The sequence below is a fragment of the Ambystoma mexicanum genome, chromosome 10 (genome assembly GCF_040938575.1).
Source record: "Ambystoma mexicanum isolate Mex_15411 chromosome 10, UKY_AmexF1_1, whole genome shotgun sequence".
Classification (NCBI taxonomy): Eukaryota; Metazoa; Chordata; class Amphibia; order Caudata; family Ambystomatidae; genus Ambystoma; species Ambystoma mexicanum.
The window spans coordinates 898353835-898373975 of NC_090932.1; the positions used below are offsets into that span (position 1 = coordinate 898353835).

The following is a 20141-nucleotide window of genomic DNA, read 5'->3' on the forward strand; positions in this document are numbered from 1 at the left end:
GATGGTTTGCCTATTGGGGGCCAACTGCTGGTTCAAAATCCGGTGCCCACTGTTGTCCAGAGCCGGAGGAGCAGACATAGCAGATTCCGTTTCTTGAACTTCCTTTTGACCGACATCCTGAAAGCAATTACAAATCTGTAAGTTCAAGTTGGCCCACCACGGGTTTGGCCTCGGGAGCAGGGCCGTTTTGTCTGCCGAATCAGTCCCAGAAGTGCCTAGGATACTTCTGCCCCACAAGACATTGCCTCATGTGGAGTCTTTATTTATTAAAAATTCTTATATCATCGCACAACACGCCTGTAGGCCTCACGGTGCGCACAAGAAAGATGCAGACAACCAGGACAAGATAGCATTGGAACGGTACGAGGGGGGAAATCCATGGCAGAACTCTGAGTCAAATAAGAGAACAAAAGCACCTTATGGTAATTATCCATAGTCGGGCGGAAGATTGAACAAAATCGTCTTGAGCTCCTTTTTAAACTTAACTATTGTGTCCACAACTCTGAACTCAAGCGAAAGCAGATTCCAGAGATCAGGACCTTGTACACTGAAACTGCGTCCACCAGCCTTTACCAGTTTGAATCTGGGTTTATCCAGCCTCATACGGTACTGGGGCCTGAGTGGACAGGAGGTGGTCTGGAGTTGAAGGCGGGCTCCCAGATACCAGGGTGCCGTTTTCAGGGGGATTGGGTCCTCTGACGTATTCCATATCTATGACATGTAATCACCACAGCTGTGCTGCTTCGGAAAATTGTCTGCGTCGATAGGCCGCCCTCGAGGACCTCCTCCGACGGCTGACGTCACTGGATGTTAAAAGTAGGACGCACGACGCCCGTAGTCTCAGTTCCGTTTTTTTCCACGAACGTGTTCGCTTTGGAGATCTCGGTGCGCCTCGACTCTTTGGAGTTGGATCTTTCTCGGTTCTTCGAACCTGTTCGTATTGTGAAGTATATTCTTCGTGAAGATGTCTACCTCGTCTTCCACCCCGCGTCCGGGCTTTAAGAAGTGCGGGGACTGTGGGTCCAAGATGTCGGTGACGGACTCGCACGACACCTGCCTCTGGTGCCTCGGGGGAGGCCCATGACACAGATGACTGTCGACTGCCAGTCGCTCACGTCCAAAGCCTTGCGGGAGCGCAAGAAGTTGTCGGTAGGTAAGGTGTCCAAGCCACGGATGTTGGTCTGCGGGGCTTTCGACGGACGTTTCGAGGGGCGACTCTCTGCATCGTCGGCAGAAGTCCAGTCGGTCTCGGTCCCGGAGTCGGTCCCGCCACTCCTCTGCCTCTTCGAGGCACTCCCGGAAGCGCCGTCATCTGTCGCCTTCCCTGTCCTCATCCGAGGACTCCGCCCATCGGCGGGTCGCTTATCCCACCAAGCTTGCGACGCCGGAGGAATGGGCTTCCTTCGGGAAGAAAATGTTAGCGATTCTCCAATCGCAGGGCACTGGTCCGTCGAGGACCCACTCGGGGCTCCGGCCTCGAGGCCTGTGTCGACGCCATCGATGCTGCCAACGCTGCGTTCGGCGTTGACACCGATTCACTTGATGCCCTCAACGCTGTTTCGATGGGGGTACCCTGGGGCTCGGTGGAACCCCCTAGAAAGGCTCTGGCCAAGGTCAAGCATGGCTTTGTTCCACATTCTGTGCCTTCTTACCGCCATCTTGAGTCTATTTCAGAGGTGGATGAGGGCTCTGATGATGGCATGGTTCCTGATACGGTGCCAGAAGAGATTTTCTCGGGCCATAGACAGATTGAGGACCTGCGGCAGTCCCTGCACGATGCCAGTGGGCTGGACACCTCTCCGGAGGTGGAGTTTTGTAGGCCTGAGCCTGGCACTCATGCCGACTCCTCGTACCGGCGCCTTATGTCTAGGGTCACCGAGTACTTGGGATGGTCTGCTCTCCCAGGGGATTTTCTTCAGGATGACCTTACGGATATCCTCGACCAAGGTCCACCAACTGACCCGGTACTGCCGTTCCATATGGCTCTACAGAGGAGGGTGGCGGTGGCTTGGACTGCTCCAGAGAGTCTCCCGGCAGTGGGCCAGTCTTTGCCGTGAAAATATCGCCCAGCCAGTAGAGACCCCTGCTACTTGACCAAGCACCCCACTCCGGAGAGTTTGATGGTGCAGGCGGCTACGGCCCCGGCAAAGCAGGCGTCGTATCCTTCCATCCCTCCTGATAGGGACGACAAGCATTTTGACAGCTGGGCGAAGAAAGTGTTTTCTTCAGGGGGTATGGCGCTTCAGGCGGCCAACTCCGTATGTGCCTTGTCACATTTCATGCACACTCTGTGGAACTGTTTCCTTAGCGGCTGAACATATTCCCGAAGGGGACGAACGGGATGGTTTCCTTGCCATGGTTCAGGATGGCAAGGATGCTATGTGTGAGGCCGTTCAGTCGGGTTTGGACATGGCAGATTGCGTCAGCCGGTCCATGGCGGCGAGCACCGTGATACGCAGGTTTGCGTGGTTGCGGAAGTCGGGGTTTGCTCCTTATGTGCAGGCCCGGCTCCTCAACATGCCCTTTGACGGGGAACATCTTTTTGGCAGCAAGGCTGACGAGAGGTTGCAGACCTCCAAAGCTGCAGCGAAGTCGTTGGGCGCTGCAGCTCACCAACCTCGCCTTTTCGTCCTAGGGGACAGCAATGGAGGGGAGGTTCCTTTCGTTATTACTCATCCTTTGGTAAAGCGAGAGGAGCTGCCAGTCAAAGGGGCCACCGTAGGAGTGCCAGAGGTGGAAAACCAGGTGCTCGAGGTGCCAAGGCCGCTTGGGCTGTTGCCTCCTTGCCCTCGGGCAACACCGCAGCTGCTTCAGCTCAGTCATTAGGCCATGTCCCATGGTTCGCCGGTTGGGGGAAGGCTGGCACAGCATCTTGCAGAGTGCCGCACCATTACTTCAGATGTGTAGGTTTGGGAGATCATAACCCACAGCTACTGTCTTCCTTTCCAGCAGAGGCCTCAAGACAATCCACCGGGGAATCTGAAGAGTCCGGATCCGCTCCTTGCGCAGGAAATTCAATCCCTGCTGGAGAAAGGCGCCATAGAACTGGTGCCTGTAGCGGAGAGGAACAAGGGATGGTATTCCCCTTAGTTTTTGATTTCCAAGAAAGACGGGGGTTTGAGACCCATCATGGACGTGCTTGGTTTGAACAAACTCCTCAGGAAGGACAAGTTCAAGATGGTTACTCTCTCTCAAGTCCCCCAGGCCCTTCAACTTCAGGACTGGTTGGTGTCTCTCGACCTCAAGGAAGCTTACTTTCATGTGCCAAGCTCATGCTAGTGGTGGCAGCGCACCTGAGGAAAGGGGGTATTCATGTCTACCCCTACCTGGACGATTGGTTGATCAGGGAGCGCTCTCCCGAGCAAGTCCTGGATCATCTGTCAGTCACCTGCCACTCCCTCCACAAGCTGGGCTTCTCCCTCAACTTAAAAGTCCCATTTGACACCAACTCAGAGGCTCCAGTCCATCGGAGCAGTGCTCGAAACTTCCCTGGGGCAGTGTTTTCATCCCCGGGTGAGGGCTCATCACATTCAGCAGATGGTGCACAAGTTTCAGCTTGCCCAGAGTCTTCCAGCGTTCGAGTTCTTGAGATTGCTCGGCCTCATGGCATCCTGCATTCATCTGGTGCCAGAGGCCAGGTTGCGGATGAGATCTTTGCAATGGGCACTCCAGCTCCAGTGGTCTCAGTCCTCCGGCAGATTGTCGGACCCTGTTCAGGTGCCGTCCTCGTTCGCCCAGGACCTTCTGTGGTGGGCTGTCGAAGACAATCTGATGAAGGGGGCTCCATTTTGGCTAACCTGGCCGGAGGTAACGATCGTGACGGACGCATCCCTCACGGGATGGGGAGCTCATGCCAACGAGTTGACAGTCAGCAGTCGTTGGTCTCCGTCGGAGTCCAGACTCCATATCAATCTGTTGGAGCTGAGGGCTGTCAGGCTAGCCCTGAAGGCTTTTCTGGCAACTGTGCGAGGGAAGAATGTCCTGATCCTGACGGACAACACAGTGGCCATGCACTACCTCAACAAAAAGGGGGGGCAGGGTCTCTTCCTCTGTGCAGGGAGGCGATGCAGCTCTGGTTCTGGGCATCCAGCAGGAAGTTTCGATCTTGGCAGTTCATCTGTCCGGAGACGAAAACGAGACGGCAGGTGCTCTGAGCAGGCAGAGCGTGATCTCTCACGAGTGGGAGTTTGCTCAGGAGATTCTCCTGGAGATCTTCGCCCTTTGGGGGACCCCTCAAGTGGATCTCTTCGCCTCCATTGTCAACCGGAAGTGCGAGAGGTTTTGATCGCGGCAATTGCCTCCAAAAGGAGCCGCGTTCGTGGTGGAGTGGTCATTCCCACTGCTGTACGTGTTTCCTCCAGTCCCCGTCATCCCGCAAGTACTGCAGAGGTTACGGAAGTTCGGTTCCCAGCTGATCCTCGTTGCTCCGGCATGGGCCCGGAGGACATGGTATCCGGACCTTCTCGACTTGTCCATCTGCCCTCCACGTCGTCTTCCCTACCGAGACGATCTGCTCTCACGGGAGGGGGGTCAGGTTCTCCATCCAGAGGTCAGATCCCTCAACCTTCACGCTTGGTTTCTGAAAGGTTGAGGTATAAGGATTGGGACCTCCCTGAAGACGTGATGGAGGTGTCGCTCTCAGCCAGACAGCCCGCCACAAAGTCCCTGTACTGTTGCCTTTGGCGTAAGTTCTGCAACTGGTGCAGGGTTAAGAATGTGGATCCTTTTGCATGTGACATTCCCATGGTTCTGTCTTTTTTGCTTTCTTTGGCCCACAGGGGCTTGCAAGTGGGTACCGTTAAAGGTTACCTGGCGGCGCTGTCCATATTTAAGCGCTCGTCTGAAGAGTGTTCCTATTTTAAAATTCCTTTAATTTCTCAGTTTCTGAAAGGGCTCACTAATGTGTTCCCTCCGTCACCTTTCCAGGTGCCCAGTTGGGATCTGAACCTTGTTCTCAAGTTTATGATGGGTGCTCCGTTTGTGCCTTTGCATTCATGCCCTTTGAGACTGTTAACTCTTAAAACTGTATTTTTTGGTTGCGGTCACTTCTGCTCGCTGAGTGAGTTACAGGCACTTTCAGTTAAGCCACCCTTCACTGTGTAGAGTTCGTCCTTCCTTTCTTCCGAAGGTGGTGTCGGAATTTCATTTAGGCCAGAAGGTTGTTCTTCCGGCGTTTTATCCTCCTCCACATCCTGGTAAGGAAGAGGAGAGGCTCCATAGTCTTGATCCTAGGAGAGCGTTAAGGTTTTATATTTCACGCATGTCCCGGTTCAGAGTGGACAATCAACTTCATTGGTTACGCTGGAAAGCGTTTGGGACAAGCTGTGAAGAAACACTGTCTCGCTGAATTATTTTGGCTATGTCTGAGTGTTACCGCTTGGTGGGTAAGGACCCACCGGTCGGCTTGCGGGGCCATTCTACCAGGGGTATGGCTGCCTCTACTGCCCTACAGAGGGGTGTTCTTATACGTAACATCTGTGATGCAGCCACCTGGGCTTCGGTGCATATTTTTGTACGTCACTACTCCCTCGATTCCATCCGTGGGCAGAATCTGGCCTTTGGCAAGGCGGTGGCAAGGCGGTCCTTTACTCCGCAATTTGATTGGGCATTCTACATTTCTGTTTTCTAAATTCTTTTCCCACCTCCTTGCATTGGTACTGCTTTGGGCGTCTGTCATAGATATGGAATACGTCGGAGGACCCAATCCCCTCGAAGAACAAGTTACTCTTACCTGGTAACGTTCTTTCGATGGGATAGTCCGACGATGTATTCCATATTGCTCCCTCCCTGCCTTTCCCGCTACAGAATTTCTTATGCGATTGCAGCTTACGTTTCCGCAAGGCTTTGTGTGTCAGACTGGCAGAAGACTGGTACCACACGTGCTGCGAAAAAACTACAACTGAGGCTACGGGCGTCGTGCGTCCTACTTATAACATCGGCTGTCGGAGGAGGTCCTCGAGGGTGGCGTATCGGCATCATCGACGCAGACGCCGAAGGTTTTCCGAAGCAGCACAGCTATGGTGATTACACGTCATAGATATGGAATACGTCGTCGGACCATCCCATCGAAAGAACGTTACCAGGTAAGGGAGTAACTTGTTCTTTCGTGTCACAATTATGTGTGAGGGTCAGAACTTTGTGTCTTATTCTAAGCCTTACAGGCAGCCAGTGTAGGCTGCGCCTTGCAGCTGTAACATGCGCTCACCTAGTAAGCCCCGAGACTGCCCTCACTGCTCCTTTCCGGGAGACCTGCAGGGCTACTATGGAGGAGTGACCAGGAGGGCCCACTGACCAGGCTATTACAGTAATCCAAGCGTGCATTCATGAGAACATGAAGCCAGCGTGGCTAAATTCTCATGCGCAAGAAAAGGGCGGATATTTCAGAGAAGCTTTGTGATTAACCCACATGCGGACTGGATCAACGCGACCTGATGTGACAGATATTTCGGTGTCTCCAGGCCTACACCAAGAGTTTTTACCCTCTCTGCCATTGGGACCAACATACCCAGAAGTGAAAACTGACGATACTCAGCTGGCAAGGACCTCAGCCTTGATGTGGTTGCGACGTTTAAAAGATACGTTTTTTGGGGAGTTTAAAGCCAACGAGTTTGCTGCCATCCAGGAGTGGATGGTTTTATAGATGGCGTTCAGCTATTCTGCATCCTCATTATACAAGCCTGATAATTTAACAGTCACCTGTGTATCGTCAGCATAATTAGCCACATGGGCACCAAGGCTGATTGACACAAGTAGGAAAGGCATCCAATAAACATTAGAGAGAGAAGGCGAGATCCAAGATCCCTGCAGCACCCCACAGGTGACAAGAGAGGGGTCCGAACCAACTTCTTCTATATTTACTGTGGAGTTTCTGGGGCCCAGAAAGGAAGCAATCCCGCCAGCTGCTTTAAGGGAACACCCGACCAAGGACTGTCATCTGCCTTTTAGTAAACCATGATCCACAAGGTCAAAAGCCGACGATAAATCTAACAACATAAGGATGGATATTTGTCCCTGCTCCATATTCAATAATAGATTTGTTTGTAGGTCAAGCATAGTGGTCTCAATACCATGCCCCGTCTGGAAACCAGATTGATAAGACAATAGAATATCATTACCCTCTAAGAACATTTGGAATTTTGAGTGTACAACCTTATCCACAATTTTCAGCAAGAAGGGTACATTGGATATAGGACGATAGTTGTCCAAAATGAATGGCTTTAAAGATTCCTTCTTTAGAAGGGGGGTCACCCAAGCCGCCTTCAAAAATAAGGGAACACTACCCTCTGCGAAGGAACAGTTGACAAACTTGGTTACCCAAGGAACGAGTATCCTTTAGGACCTTCCATGTTAGCAACATCATTGTTAAACAGAAATGAGTGAGATTGGTGAGAGCCAAACACAAATTCATCACAATTGACATCTTGCATGAGCGAGCAGGGGTGCTGAATGGGGGCAAGACTGTATCCCCACCTGTAAACTCAGCATCAGTTATTGCCCGGTTGCATTAAAGCGCATAGGTTCGTTTGTAAGAAAATCAGTGGAAAATGAAGGTGGTGTGGGAAGGATGCTCACAGGCCCAAAGGGACGACCGCTGTCGTTTTCCTGTGGTGGGTAGGAGGAGTGTTGTCTTTGTGCCGTCAAGTTGGTCATCAAAATTAACTGCTGCCTCCACACCACACCCCTCTTGCGTCAAACTCTCAACCCAGGTTGACTGGAGCCATGCCGGTTTGGGGGATTGGATGAGGACCATTGAGGTGGAGGAGTTGGTCTACACTGTGCCCATGGCTCAGAGCCCGGTGTGCCATGAATGGTACCCCAAAGTCACTCTTGTTCTTCCTGTGGATAATTTCACAAGTTCACAAGCCCTCTTTGAATTATGTGCAAGTGAGGGTCAAAGGATCCGGGCCTGCACACAGCGTCCGTTCAGCCTCGGTATTCTCCTAGACCATGTACTTCCAGTGGAAGAGATGAGATGAGGTCGGCTCAGAATTAATCAACCTGCAAGAAAAGGTCTGTGGACCCAACCTCCCCTTGGAAGCCAAGTCAAGCCCTCAAAGTAAGGAATTTGCCAAGCTTGTCATCAAGGTATCCCTCAGACAGAGTTCAAAGGTTAAGTACCCACAGTCGCTCTGTGTAGAGATTACACCATCTTCCTGCCGTATGAGAAGTGTGAGGAATCCATGCAGTGTTCCAAAGCACACAGCAATGTTCGTTCTCGATGCAAATTCCCAAGAATAAGAGGAACAGTCCAAGCTTTACTGTGTAGTTCCCCTCAGGGAGAGCGCAAAGGTATTACGCCCTTTTAGTTAATCTGAGCAAGATATGATTATCGGGCCTTCTTGCTGTGTATTGGGTGTACGGGACGCACAGGGTTACAAAGCTTGCCAGCAGCAGTCAAAATACAAAGTTTCCTGGATGAAAAGAAAAAAGAAAAAAATCCCACAGAGCGATCAAAGGCAAGAGATGCCTGATTTCACCGTCTGTGTTAGGGAGAATTCTCCGTTTAGGCTGAATTTCCTAACCTAGTGAGTCCCCCAGGAGCTTTGCTGGATTTTTGGGGTTTATTTTTTTCTCCTGCCAAGAGTGAGACTCTTTTACCCTCACTCTTGGACATGATTTGAGTGTGTTTCTTTGACTATGGATGTGTTTAATGGGCTATGGGGTCGTTTACTCCATAGGGCTTCATGTGTTTTTGTGATGTGTTACACAGCACCCTCAGTGCAGTAACACAGGGGTGTCATAGTGACCCCCCCCAGTATAGACTCCATACCCTGGGACTGACTACTGTCTCCCAGGGCATGTAAAGTCACCATTGACTTAACTAATCTTGAATTCTGAACAGAACCAGTACAACCCATCATATTGTGGACGTACTGGCTAGGGCAATTCGATTGCCCCGGGGTCTGTTAGTCGAGGGGGCACGTCTCCGTCCCCCCGGATCGAGTTTTGGCTGGTGGCAGTGGATACTACTTTTTATATTCAACCGCAAATATTTCTCTATGGGATTTTCCCATTGTTCGAGGCTACTATCTTTATTTATTTAATTACGATAGCCTTGAACATACTGCCGGTTTATTTATTTATTTATTAATTCTCCAGTTGGTATTTTTTGCCAAAACACGGTTCAAAAATGGCTTTTGTGTTCTCTTCTGTGACTCCAACCCAAGTCGAGCCCTTTGTTCCACTTTTTGGCGGGCTTCTCCACAGAAGCCCTCCAAAGTGGTGCCACTCTGTCTGGGGTACTTAGGAGGGGTGGAGGGGGATTTAGGCACCCTGGACTGAGTTGCCTAGGCAACTCAAGTCGCACTCCGTCCTGATTGGCCCAAGTTGTGAGCTGGCCGGCTCACCACTTAGCATGTTTGAGTGACAGCTAGGCTGAGTGAATGGGGGTTTTCTGCATAAAAGCAGGGCTTTGGGGACTGGAACTTCAGAAGTCGCCACAGGACCTAAAAATCCGACAAGGGAAAAGCTGAGCCGACCTGCTACGACGACACCACCGGTGGAGCCCTATGGAACCGTCTCACCACTTTTCCCAACGACAGAGGAGATCTCCCGCCAGAGAGTCTTCTTCCTTTGACTGGTGGGGATGGTTACCAGTCAAATGGTCGAAAACATTTGGTCGACAGACAATTTGGTCGACACCATTTGGTCGAATGCCAAATGGTCGAATTTTTTTTTTTTTTTTACCCATTTTTTGGTTTTTTTTGGGGGGGGTCCCCCCCAACCCCTTTTTTTTCTTTTTTATTTTTTTTCCCCACACGAAAACCCACAAAACACATATATATATAAAAAAAAAAAAATTGACCATTTGGCATTCGACTAAATGGTGTCGACCAAATTGCAGTCGACCAGTTTGTTGTCGACCAGTTGACTGGACACCGGTGGGGATAACCAGTTTCACCGTCTTTTCGCCTTCCTGACGCATCTCGTGGCTGCCTTGCCTGTGCCAAGCACCCCGGCAACCGGAATACCATGTTTTACCACGACCGCGAAATAAAGGGTAATACCTTTAATCGGAAAACTCTGCGGCTGGTTTCTTCCCTGGCAGTGCAACGACCTTCATCTTTCCTCCAAGTCGAGATCTTCTCTTCCTCTGGACGACGCCGAGACTTGCACCCGCTGCCAGGAACAACTGCCACCGCTTGAGGATCCTTCCCACTTAAGGTACCGTGTTCCGCCTGGCTTCCCTTGCCACCGACTGTACGGGGTAGATATAGCCCCCGGCTTTCGAACCAGAGTTAGCCTGGGACACCCTGGCTAAACTTTTCTGAGCCTCTCAACTCTTTTCGAACTCTCTGCAAGACTTTCAAAGCCTAGTGTAACTGTGTGATCTTGGGCGCATTTGTGCTCTGCTCTCTCCAAGAGTGGGCCCAGCCTATGAACTTTGGCTCACAGGTAACCTTTGCTCTTCTGCCTTGCTAAACATGTTCCTAAATCTTAGAGTGGTGTATCTTCACATATTCTGTCTTTTTCATGAACTTATTGGAGTACCATCTATAGTTAAGCGCTCACCTCTGTCTGGAAATAAGTGGTGTTAACTAAGACTTGTCTGATAAGGAATAAGGGTTGTATATATCATAATAGTAACTGTGTTTAGAGTGTTTTGCTAATAAGATTGCTGGAGTGTTTCAAACAGTGTGTTTTTAAATAAATAATTATATACTTTGATACCAAAGCTCTGGTCAGTGTTTGCTTGTGCTATTGTATCTGAGTGCCTATTGTGTATACTTTGCATACTGCCTAACTCTTCTTGAGGGAAGTCTGACTGCTCAGCCACAGCTACCAGGTAAATCTGGGTGGTACAGACTGCAACCAAGTGAGTTTACTGCTAACCCCTGTAGTCCTAAATCTTTTGCAGTGTTCCCAAAGGGAACTGCACAGGTTTCTGCCTAACAGTCTGGGGTAGGCTGCTAATGAAAAAACTGAATTATAGATGCTGAAATGCAGCATGATAGTACTCAATAAACGGGAACAGTAAATGAAATGGAAAAAGTTATTTTTTATTTCTCCTATCTGCGGTTTGCAGTGTCTTTTTACAAAAACGTTTGTTCCATGCTTCATAAATTATATCGTGTAGGCTTACCCTGCATTATATTTGCAGCCGTTGCCTTAAACTAAAGTTAACGTCCTGTTCTCGGAGGAGCAGTAGGTGTGTGTTATGAAGTGTGCAAATCGGTCTCACTCACAGCAACTTCCCACCCCCAATTCCCCAGCTATGCCGGTACTATTAGCTGTTGCTACCGCTACTACAGGTGCTGTTTGGAGACCAACATCTCGTGCAAGCCCCCACCAATACCCAGCTTACTTGAGTAATGGATAGTTTGGTTTGAATACAGAGTAGCACCCGAGGCCAGCCTTGTCTCAGCAGCGCGTCATGCTCCATTAACTCCTGACACAGCACTATAGACCCCAAAGATGCTGTTCTGGACTTCAGGATCTCAGCGCCGCAACCGGACTAATGTGCCTTCTGACTTCAGGTGCCCGAGAAATGCAGGTGAAACCAGGTCCAGAGGCTGGTTGCGGCTCGCCCAGACCCTGGCCTCCCACCTCCAGCTAGGAAGCATTAGAAATACTTCACTACAGTCTACAGATTGTCACGCCGCACTGGAGAACACCATGTAAGAACAAGAAACGAAAGACCAGCCGCTTATGACCATCTTCTGATCCTCCAAGTATGTAACATGTTATCCCACCATCAAGTGTCAACACTCCATCTGTGCCCCCAACCACTGAACTTGGCAGCTTGGCTCCTGAAGTCCTAGAGTTTGGTCACTTAAACTTACCTCAACGATGCATGCACATCTTAAAGGAGGAACGTAAGCCTAACACAAGACCTTATTTCAACAAGTGGAAGCTTTTTGTTTTATGGTGAAAAGGGCAAAACCTCATCCCCATTGACTGTTTACGTTCTGATTTAATGATCTACACTATTTGTTAGACTCTGGGTTAGTCTTAAGTCCACTTGGCTGAACTCTCACCATATTCCACCGCACAAAGTAACATTTCTTGCTGGAAGGTTCCCGTGGTTAAGGCTTTCATAGCAGGGGTCAAAAAGCTTTATCCCCCAATTTCAACTCCACTCCCACGATGGGACTTGAATGTAATTCTTACCAAGCTTATGGGGACCCTTTTCAACCTATGCATAACGCTAGTCTTAAACATCTCACCTTTTTAAGACTGCCTTTTTTATATAGCCATTACCTCAATGAGAAGAGTCTGTGGACTGCAAGCGCTCTCAGTTCAGGACCCATTTGTAACCATTCATAAAGACAAGGTAGTAATAACACATCCACATTTTTCTCAAAAATGTATTTCTAAATGTCATGTTAATCGATCTATAGGACTTCCAGAACCCACATAATGCAGCTGAGAGAAACCTACATTAACTTGATGTCAGAGCAGGGATGTACTACATAGACAAAAGAAAACCAATAAGGAAAACAGATACATTCTTTATTTACTTGGCTGCTGGTAGAGAAAGGGATCCTGTCTCTAAATCAGCAGTTTCCAGATGGATTGTACATTGCGTTCAACTCTGCTGTTCTGTTAAAGAAAATGTTATCATTCATGCCCTCATGCCCAGAGCACACTCAACTCATGGCATTGGGGCGATTCAAGCATTAATTGCAAATGTAACCTTGCAGGAAATTTGCAAAGCATCTACATGGAATTCCATTTGCACATTCACGCAACGGTACTATGTGGATATTTGTTTTTAGATTGGAGGAAATGGGCAGGGGCGGCTCACATGGTCGGACTGGACCATAAAACTGTCTCAGAGACCAATGAAAAAGTGGCCCACAGTTGCAAATGGATATTTATTCCTTTAGTCAGACTGTTTAAATAGTACCCAAGGAGTGCTTCATGTTAAAATGTAAGCGCATTGTGTTATTTAAAGACTAGTTATTCAAAAATAATGCTGCATAGTGAAGTAACTCATCAAAATGGCCCACATTGGCAAGAAAAGGGGTCCATTTTGACTGGCCCATACTAGCATTTTGCATTTTTGGTATGGGCATTGCCCTATTGTCCTATAGCCAGTCGGAGCCTGGCAGCTCATCCATAATGGACGAGGGGGCGTCTCTTAGCACTCAGCGGCTTTTTCCAGTTGGTCAAGCAGTGTTAAGGCATCTTTTGGCTTCTGTACCTTCTAACAACCCACCTCCTTCTCCAGGTATTGCATCCTATTCTATGGAAACGCATGCGATTCTAAGCAGATCCACAAGCCTAAAGAAGACAAATGGTACATACCTGTAATCGGCTTTCTTTTGCTTGTATCTGTTTAGATGCACATGCACCCACCTTTCCTTCCCTCTTTGGAGTGGAAGGTACATAGACAACTTATACCTTGCTTCACCGTCCTGTAATGTGATGAACCTGAAGGTGTCTCACCAGCTAGTCCCCGCGGATCTGTCATCGAGGTGGACAGGGCACGGCCATCGCTTTTGGATCCAGTTCTTGGGGGTGGACCGGTGTCTGAGGATCACCTGGGTGAGGAGTCTTCAGGGAGTGGAAGTGGGACACCAGAGTGTGAAGCACAGTATCCCCCTTTCTTGTAACACCTTTTCCCCATCCTACCAGGTAGGATACCTAGTAGCTCAACACCTGCCCCCCCAACTCCCTTCCCCAACACAAACACTTTCTCACGGACAGTACCAACACCAGAGCCGTATACCTGACATGTCTCAACACTATGGTCATGCAAGGCTAGGCAATTACGGCTCATTACACACACCTGACTTCATCACCCTTCCCCAAATGGATACAAGGTGGAGCACAAAGGCACACTCTAAGCGAGGCAAAACACACAAGAAAACAGCAGTTCCAGGATGGCAGTTTATTACAAGGAGAAAGACAGCAAGACCAGAGAGGGTTGCATGTAGGGAAGTACACTTGACCTGTAAAGACCGTTCCTTCCGTAAGCCTTGAAAAGTATGAAACCGAAGACTAGGAACTAAAGCAGATCAACCCTGCGCAGTGTGTCTGAGGTACCCAGGGCTCTCACGTCGATAACCAAAGCGGGGAGGAGCTATTGCCGCTGTGGTACTGTCCTTGGCTCCTACAACAAAGCATCGTCAGAAAAGACTGCACACCCGGTGAGTCGGAGAGACTGATACCAACCCAGCTTGTGTTTTGAACCAAGGTTCTAATCGGCAACATTGTATAAAGAGAACAGTGTTTGAGGCATTTGGGATGAGCGACGCAAATACAATTGGAAGCCAAAGGAAGTAGTTGAACTTTGGGAGGCCAAAAAAAAAACCATACACCGTGGTCCGGCGCCACGTGGGTACTCATTTGAAAGTCTTTGTTAAATATCCAACTGATACTGAGTGTGAGAGAGAAATATTGAAATCGATGTGGTCATGCAACAGGGTTAGCTAAACCCTGTGCACATTCAAAAGTATTCGATAGTTTAATGTACGTCACAATTGGTCCGAGCCTGGCTGAGGGAGACTAATTGAACAAAAGAAAGGTATCTGAGCCCGGCAGAGGGGGATCCAGGGTGAACACCCACATTGAATACTGGAAAAAGGAAAATAACCTTTTGTGTGTTGCGTTTGGTACAGCAGGCCCTCTGCGTCAAGAGACTTGTAAGAACTAAAGAGACTTGGACGCAGGTGGTCCTGAACTGGGAAAATTGAACTGTATCCTTGTGCCGCAGAAGCCATTGTGTGTTTTTTGCTCGATTGACCCGCCTTGCCTTGTGCTGATAACGTGGGGAAGGAAGGCCAACGGCCTGAGCATCCCGACATATTATTTTGTGAACACTTCTTTATTTTTCATGAACTTTACCCCACATTATTTGTAAATTAGTGGTAAAGATTGGCAATAGTTTTTTATTTTTTTGTATAGGCCCTTTTATTTTGACAAGACTCCACTGGGACTGCATTATTATTATTTGATGGTCGTATCTTTCTCCCATCTGTAGATTTAGGTTTAGATAGGCGTTTATCATACCCTTATGCAAGTTCAATAAATACCCTTGAACTCTGGTCACTTTTCTTCCTTACAGTACTCACACATAGACTTCATGCTCCCTCATGTCAGCTCCATGTGTTTATACTGCGGGAAAAATTACTGTGGTTACAAAATATCACGGCGCAACCGCCGGACCCATTATACCATTTAAGGGGACCGGGGGACACCCCCCCCCCCCCCTGCAACCCCTGCTTCCCTTAAATGGTATAACAGGGTTCACCTTTACCGGGTCAAACCACTGCATTTTTGCAGTGATTTTTTTTGTATAGGTGACATTTTTCCCGCGATTTTATCACTGCATACCCTCATGTCAGACACAAAACAATCAGACCTTGACGCGTGAAGGACCAGGGGTACAGTGCACATCCCACTAAGGATAGTATTACACACACACACATGCACTCTCACACTCTCTCCCGGTCAAAACAAGTCTGCAATTCTCTGCATTAATCAGTAGATGTCGGCCTATGCAAAGCATGTGAATCTAAGTAGATACAGGCATCAGAAAGACGATTAAAGGTATGTAATGTTTGTTATATTGCATTTCTTTACTGTGCATGTAAATATTGGATTTTTGGAAATAAGAACCTTCATCTTAATACCACCAACTCCAGAAACCCTGACTTTGTGATGCTTTCTTGCAGTGGCTTCTTTGAGAAACTGCTGTCAACACGCTTCAGGATAGTCTGTTCAGATTTTCTTTAATGGATTTGATGCAGACATTTAATTTATACATTGCTTATAAATATGGGGTGGTACCTCGGGCAAAGTGTGCTTTCTGTTTGCCATCATTTAGGTATGTTCCCATTAAACAATCATTGTTGCTTCTTTCATATTGAGGAACCAACATTCACGACTACTTTTATTTCTGTAAGCAGATGAACATGTTGACTGTCTCCCATGCCCTTTTTTCAAAACTACCACTTTGACACCAAGTGCTTACATTAGTGCCAACAACTTTTAGTCTGCCACAAAAAGTGTTCAAATACTTCTGAAGTAGTGCTTTGCAGATCACTAAATGCACTCCAATTAAAGTATATACAACTCAAAATGTTAAATCATAAATCTGAGTGTGACAAAGCGATTTTAAAACTCTTTGCTCTCCATTTGCATGATATTGGCTTTTATGTATTCACAACTAAAGGACGGATGGTAGTGTGCAGAAGTGAATACGCTAACCTTTGTAAATATTTTTCTTTCTTATTTTGAAAAAAATGTTCCATTTCTGTTCTTTGTTTCTTTAGTTCTACTTGTAATGCATTTTAATTTTGCAGATTTAGAAATGGCCATTGCCTACTGGAATCTAGTACTAAATGGAAGGTTCAAATTCCTAGATTTATGGAACAAATTTTTGTTGGTAAGTTTGATTCAAAAACTTCATATTTGTTGGGGAATGGGGGCGGGGGGTTCTGTAGAAAAATGAATCCGTTTGCACATAATGCTCCCGGTGCCATTACATGAGGGTGTACATAAGTTTTAGATTTTAAGAGATTTTAGTATTATGACCACCTTTTTTGTCTCTGGGTAATGTGCTTGTTCTCGTTCAGAAATCATTAACTTGTTTGTGCTTTTGTTACTGAAGTTGGCGAGTCAGGATTCCTAATGATGGTAAAGGTGTAGCAGTCAAACCCTTGTATGGAGCATTGTACCTTTCTGCAGAGGTTTTGGTGGCACCACATACAAGAACTTACTATTGTTGCGCCTTTCCTCTTGTTATACTCGCTCCGCTCTTCCTGTAGAGAGGAGCGGCCAGGCACTGGAGTTGATGGTGCCTAAGCCTTTCACCTTATTTTATCTGTTTTGTGAGATTCCTCCCCACACACCCCTTGAAATCCTTACTCCCTGAAAGCGAACTTTTAATTTAGCTAATCTGTACGTTTTTTGCTGTTAATTTTGGGTAGCTGATTCTCGTTTTTTTATTTACCTTTTTTCTTTCTTCTTTGAACTCCTTTTACTGTTTCCACTTTTGCTCCCTTCTGTCTATCCCATTATGATTATTTTTAACTTGCTTCTGGCACCTTACGTTCTGCCTTTGTTGCATCCCCCTCCCTTATTTTCTTATTTTGCATTTCTCTTCTTTCCCTTTTCTTTTTTTGTTACTGGGAGAGGCTCAGCCCTTTTAACTGCTGACCCTTTTTTGCAGTCAGCACTTCATCTTAGTCATTTTCTGGCTTTCAGCGATCATGTGCAGCCTGCCATGTTGAGGTTTAGCACAGGGACTCGCAGTAACCTTACTGCCACTTTTCCAGTACCTGTTTCAGGTCCAAACCTACTTGCTACACTGAACACCAACTCTTAGCTTGTTGCGATAATAGTATGCCACTGTGGCACATGCGTATGGTGGAACAGGTGTGATGGCTGGAGGGTTTTCAATCGAAAACTATCGACAAAGCTCTGTGCAACCTTCCAGACAGTCTTTCAGCCTGCCATGGCATAACCGAAGAGGAAATGCCATATACAAAGGCTTGGCCACAATGCTTCTGCACAAGACCAAAAGCAAGTACAGACATGTTTCAGACTAATTGGTCATTGTGACTCGGAGAGGAAGCAGCAAACTAGATTAGGGAAGTCTGTGTCCTGAGAATCCACGGAAAGGAGGACTATGACAATATATTTTCAGTAGTGCCATTGAGATTCCAGCACAGAGCCCTGGCGAAACCTAGTCCCGATCTCAAAACCGCTGCTGGTCCTTTTCGATGGTCTTCCACATGGACAGGAAGGAGGATCTAAAACTGCATTTCACCAATGGAACTATGTGATTAGGAAAAGTAAGTGGACCCAATCTCGGCTGCGAAAATAAACGGTTGTCTTAGGGCTCATAGAAGTGACAGATGCAACGAGCAACATGACAGACTTGAGGAGCAGGTAACAAAGTCTAAGTGCAGAAAAGTCGAGAGTGCCTCTAGAGAAGCCAATGTTTCTTTGAGAACCCTCGGAGAAGGTTCACACCCAGCAGAGTCCAAATCTAGAAAACCCTGAAGTCCCTAGAGCTGCCAGATACTCTGTTTTGGAAAGCCTGGTCAATGTTGCTTCTCCTGAACCTTGAAGCCAAGTCTAGTGTGAAGTGCACCATATCCCTTGCAGGGAGGGGGCACTTCAACCCTTAATGTGACGGTAGTCTGTATAATGTGATGGGTACTGTATCCCCAGTGGAGAAAGAGAGAATACAAGAGAAGGAGCAGGCGCGTGAGGGATTCCTTTTTTAAACCAATCCAGACCCTCATAGTTAACTGGGGCAGTATTAGCCCCCTGGCCCCCCCGAGCGGAAAACAGTGTGCCAGGTAGTATCCTTATGGTGCGAATTAAAACAAACAATGGGTTTGCCGATAGATGCCTTTGAAGAGGACCTATGCAGAAAAAGCAGCTGGGTGATATATTCCTGAGTCATTGTTTTACATTTTTCCGAGTCGTGGGGAAGACCGGTATCCCCACTGTAGTAGGTACACACCATCACCACATTAATTATTTCATTTTATCACTTTTGCAGCATCTAATCCAGAGGGCGATCTTCTGTTTTTACAGATAACCTTTTGGGCCCTTTAGGGGTTTATACTAACCCATTGCCTAATTTTATAAACAAGAGACCATTGAACATTGCTGCAAGTGTTGCATGGGCTCTCTATCCTCCACAGTTGGAAATCTAGTTTAGTTATGGACCAGAGCTGGTTGTTCAATTTTAGAATCCCAGTATTGCATCCAAGATGCTTGTATTTTAAGTTTTTTACCTACTTTACAATGTATAGACAATAGGACCATTTACAATGACATAAGGTGTACTGTGTTAGCAACTTGCTGTATAAAATGATCATCACAATAGCTCTAATAATATAATTGGGAGCACATATTTATATGTCTGCAAATATCGGACGGTCGGATGCAGGCAAAGGATGCCCAGTAGTCAATCCTGTAGGCTATAAGGTGTTTGTTTTTGTTATTCTAAAAACATGTTCTATCTCGTAGATGTTCTACCAACTATAGACATGACATTGATTTAAAATATTGTGCCTTTCTGCTTGTAAAGGTAGCTAACATTTTTCCTTTTGAATGAAATCCAAAAAACGGTGTTGAGAAGTTAATAGGTTCTACAGAAACTTCTCGTATTCCTACGTCCTGTGCCCTTTCCTCCATACTGTGAGCGTCCCTCGCTTGGGATGGGGAATGTAACCTTTTTCACTAGAAAAAAATCATCTTCCCCTTTAAATTTCGATGCACGCAGCCCTGGCAGCATGCGCACCCCTCACTCCACCCAACTGCACCACTCCCCAGTCATCTTTTCCTCATCGACTGGAGCGGAACGCTTTCACCAGCACTCCTTGGTTAGGCCTCCGGTCTATTAATTCCACACGCTCTTCCCCAGAGAAGTCTTTTTTGTCATCTTCTTGTCTTCAATCAGATCCTCTCCCCTCTGGTGCCACGCTCCTCCCCGGCGCATGTTGAGGTCGGTGGGCTTCAGCAGGTGTCCAGCCAGCCAGGGGCTCTTCCATACGTCCAACCCCCCTCCCCCACGCTCTCTGCCTCCGCTGCCTTAGCCCCCATACCAAGGCTGCTACAACTACCGGCCGTCAGGCCGAGGGGTCGCGAGGCACTACCGGTGAGGGCACAGAGGGACCACAAGGTTCTGTTAGTGGGTTTACGCCTGAGGGGCTATGTCCTAGTACCGGAGAAATGTCTGAGGGGGCGCCTGTATGCAGCACTATCCGTGACACAGCTGAGGGCAATCTGCCTTCCAGGCCTCGTCCTGAGGTGCAGGGTAGGCCTCAACCTCCACTGCCAAAAGTCTTGGAAGAGGCTGGGCCCAGCGCAGTAAGCGCCATGGCGCAGGCAAGTGGCATGGAGCCCGACAAGATGGCCGCTGGGGCAGATAAGAGGGCGGTTCGTCCGACTCGTCTGACACCATCCCCCTTTGGGGAAGAAGTAGGAAAACAAGTTTCCAGGTGGGACTGGTCTTCACCAGGCACGTGGCCCACGGCATACCCTTCTTCATCGCAGGGCAGGTACTCCCCGCAGAGAGTAAGGCAGTGTGTCCAGACCTCAGCACCCTCTGGGCCCCGCACATGCCTGCACCTCGTGGCGCTCCACCGGACTGCAAGGTCAGGTTTTTTGAAGTTTATGACCCTCATGAGGTCTCCGCAGATGGGCGTCCTCCTCGGGGATGTGATCAA

At 48.0% G+C, this 20141-nt stretch overlaps 1 protein-coding gene across 2 annotated transcripts in view; it reads left to right on the forward strand.

Moving 5' to 3' along the window:
• The window catches only part of DCUN1D1 (defective in cullin neddylation 1 domain containing 1), a 660034-nt gene that overhangs the window by 576246 nt on the left and 63647 nt on the right, over positions 1-20141 (forward strand). For both annotated transcript variants that reach the window (XM_069618653.1, XM_069618654.1), the window contains exon 5: positions 16254-16336. In XM_069618653.1, coding sequence (XP_069474754.1) covers positions 16254-16336 — 83 coding nt within the window. The remainder of the gene's footprint in view (positions 1-16253; positions 16337-20141) is intronic.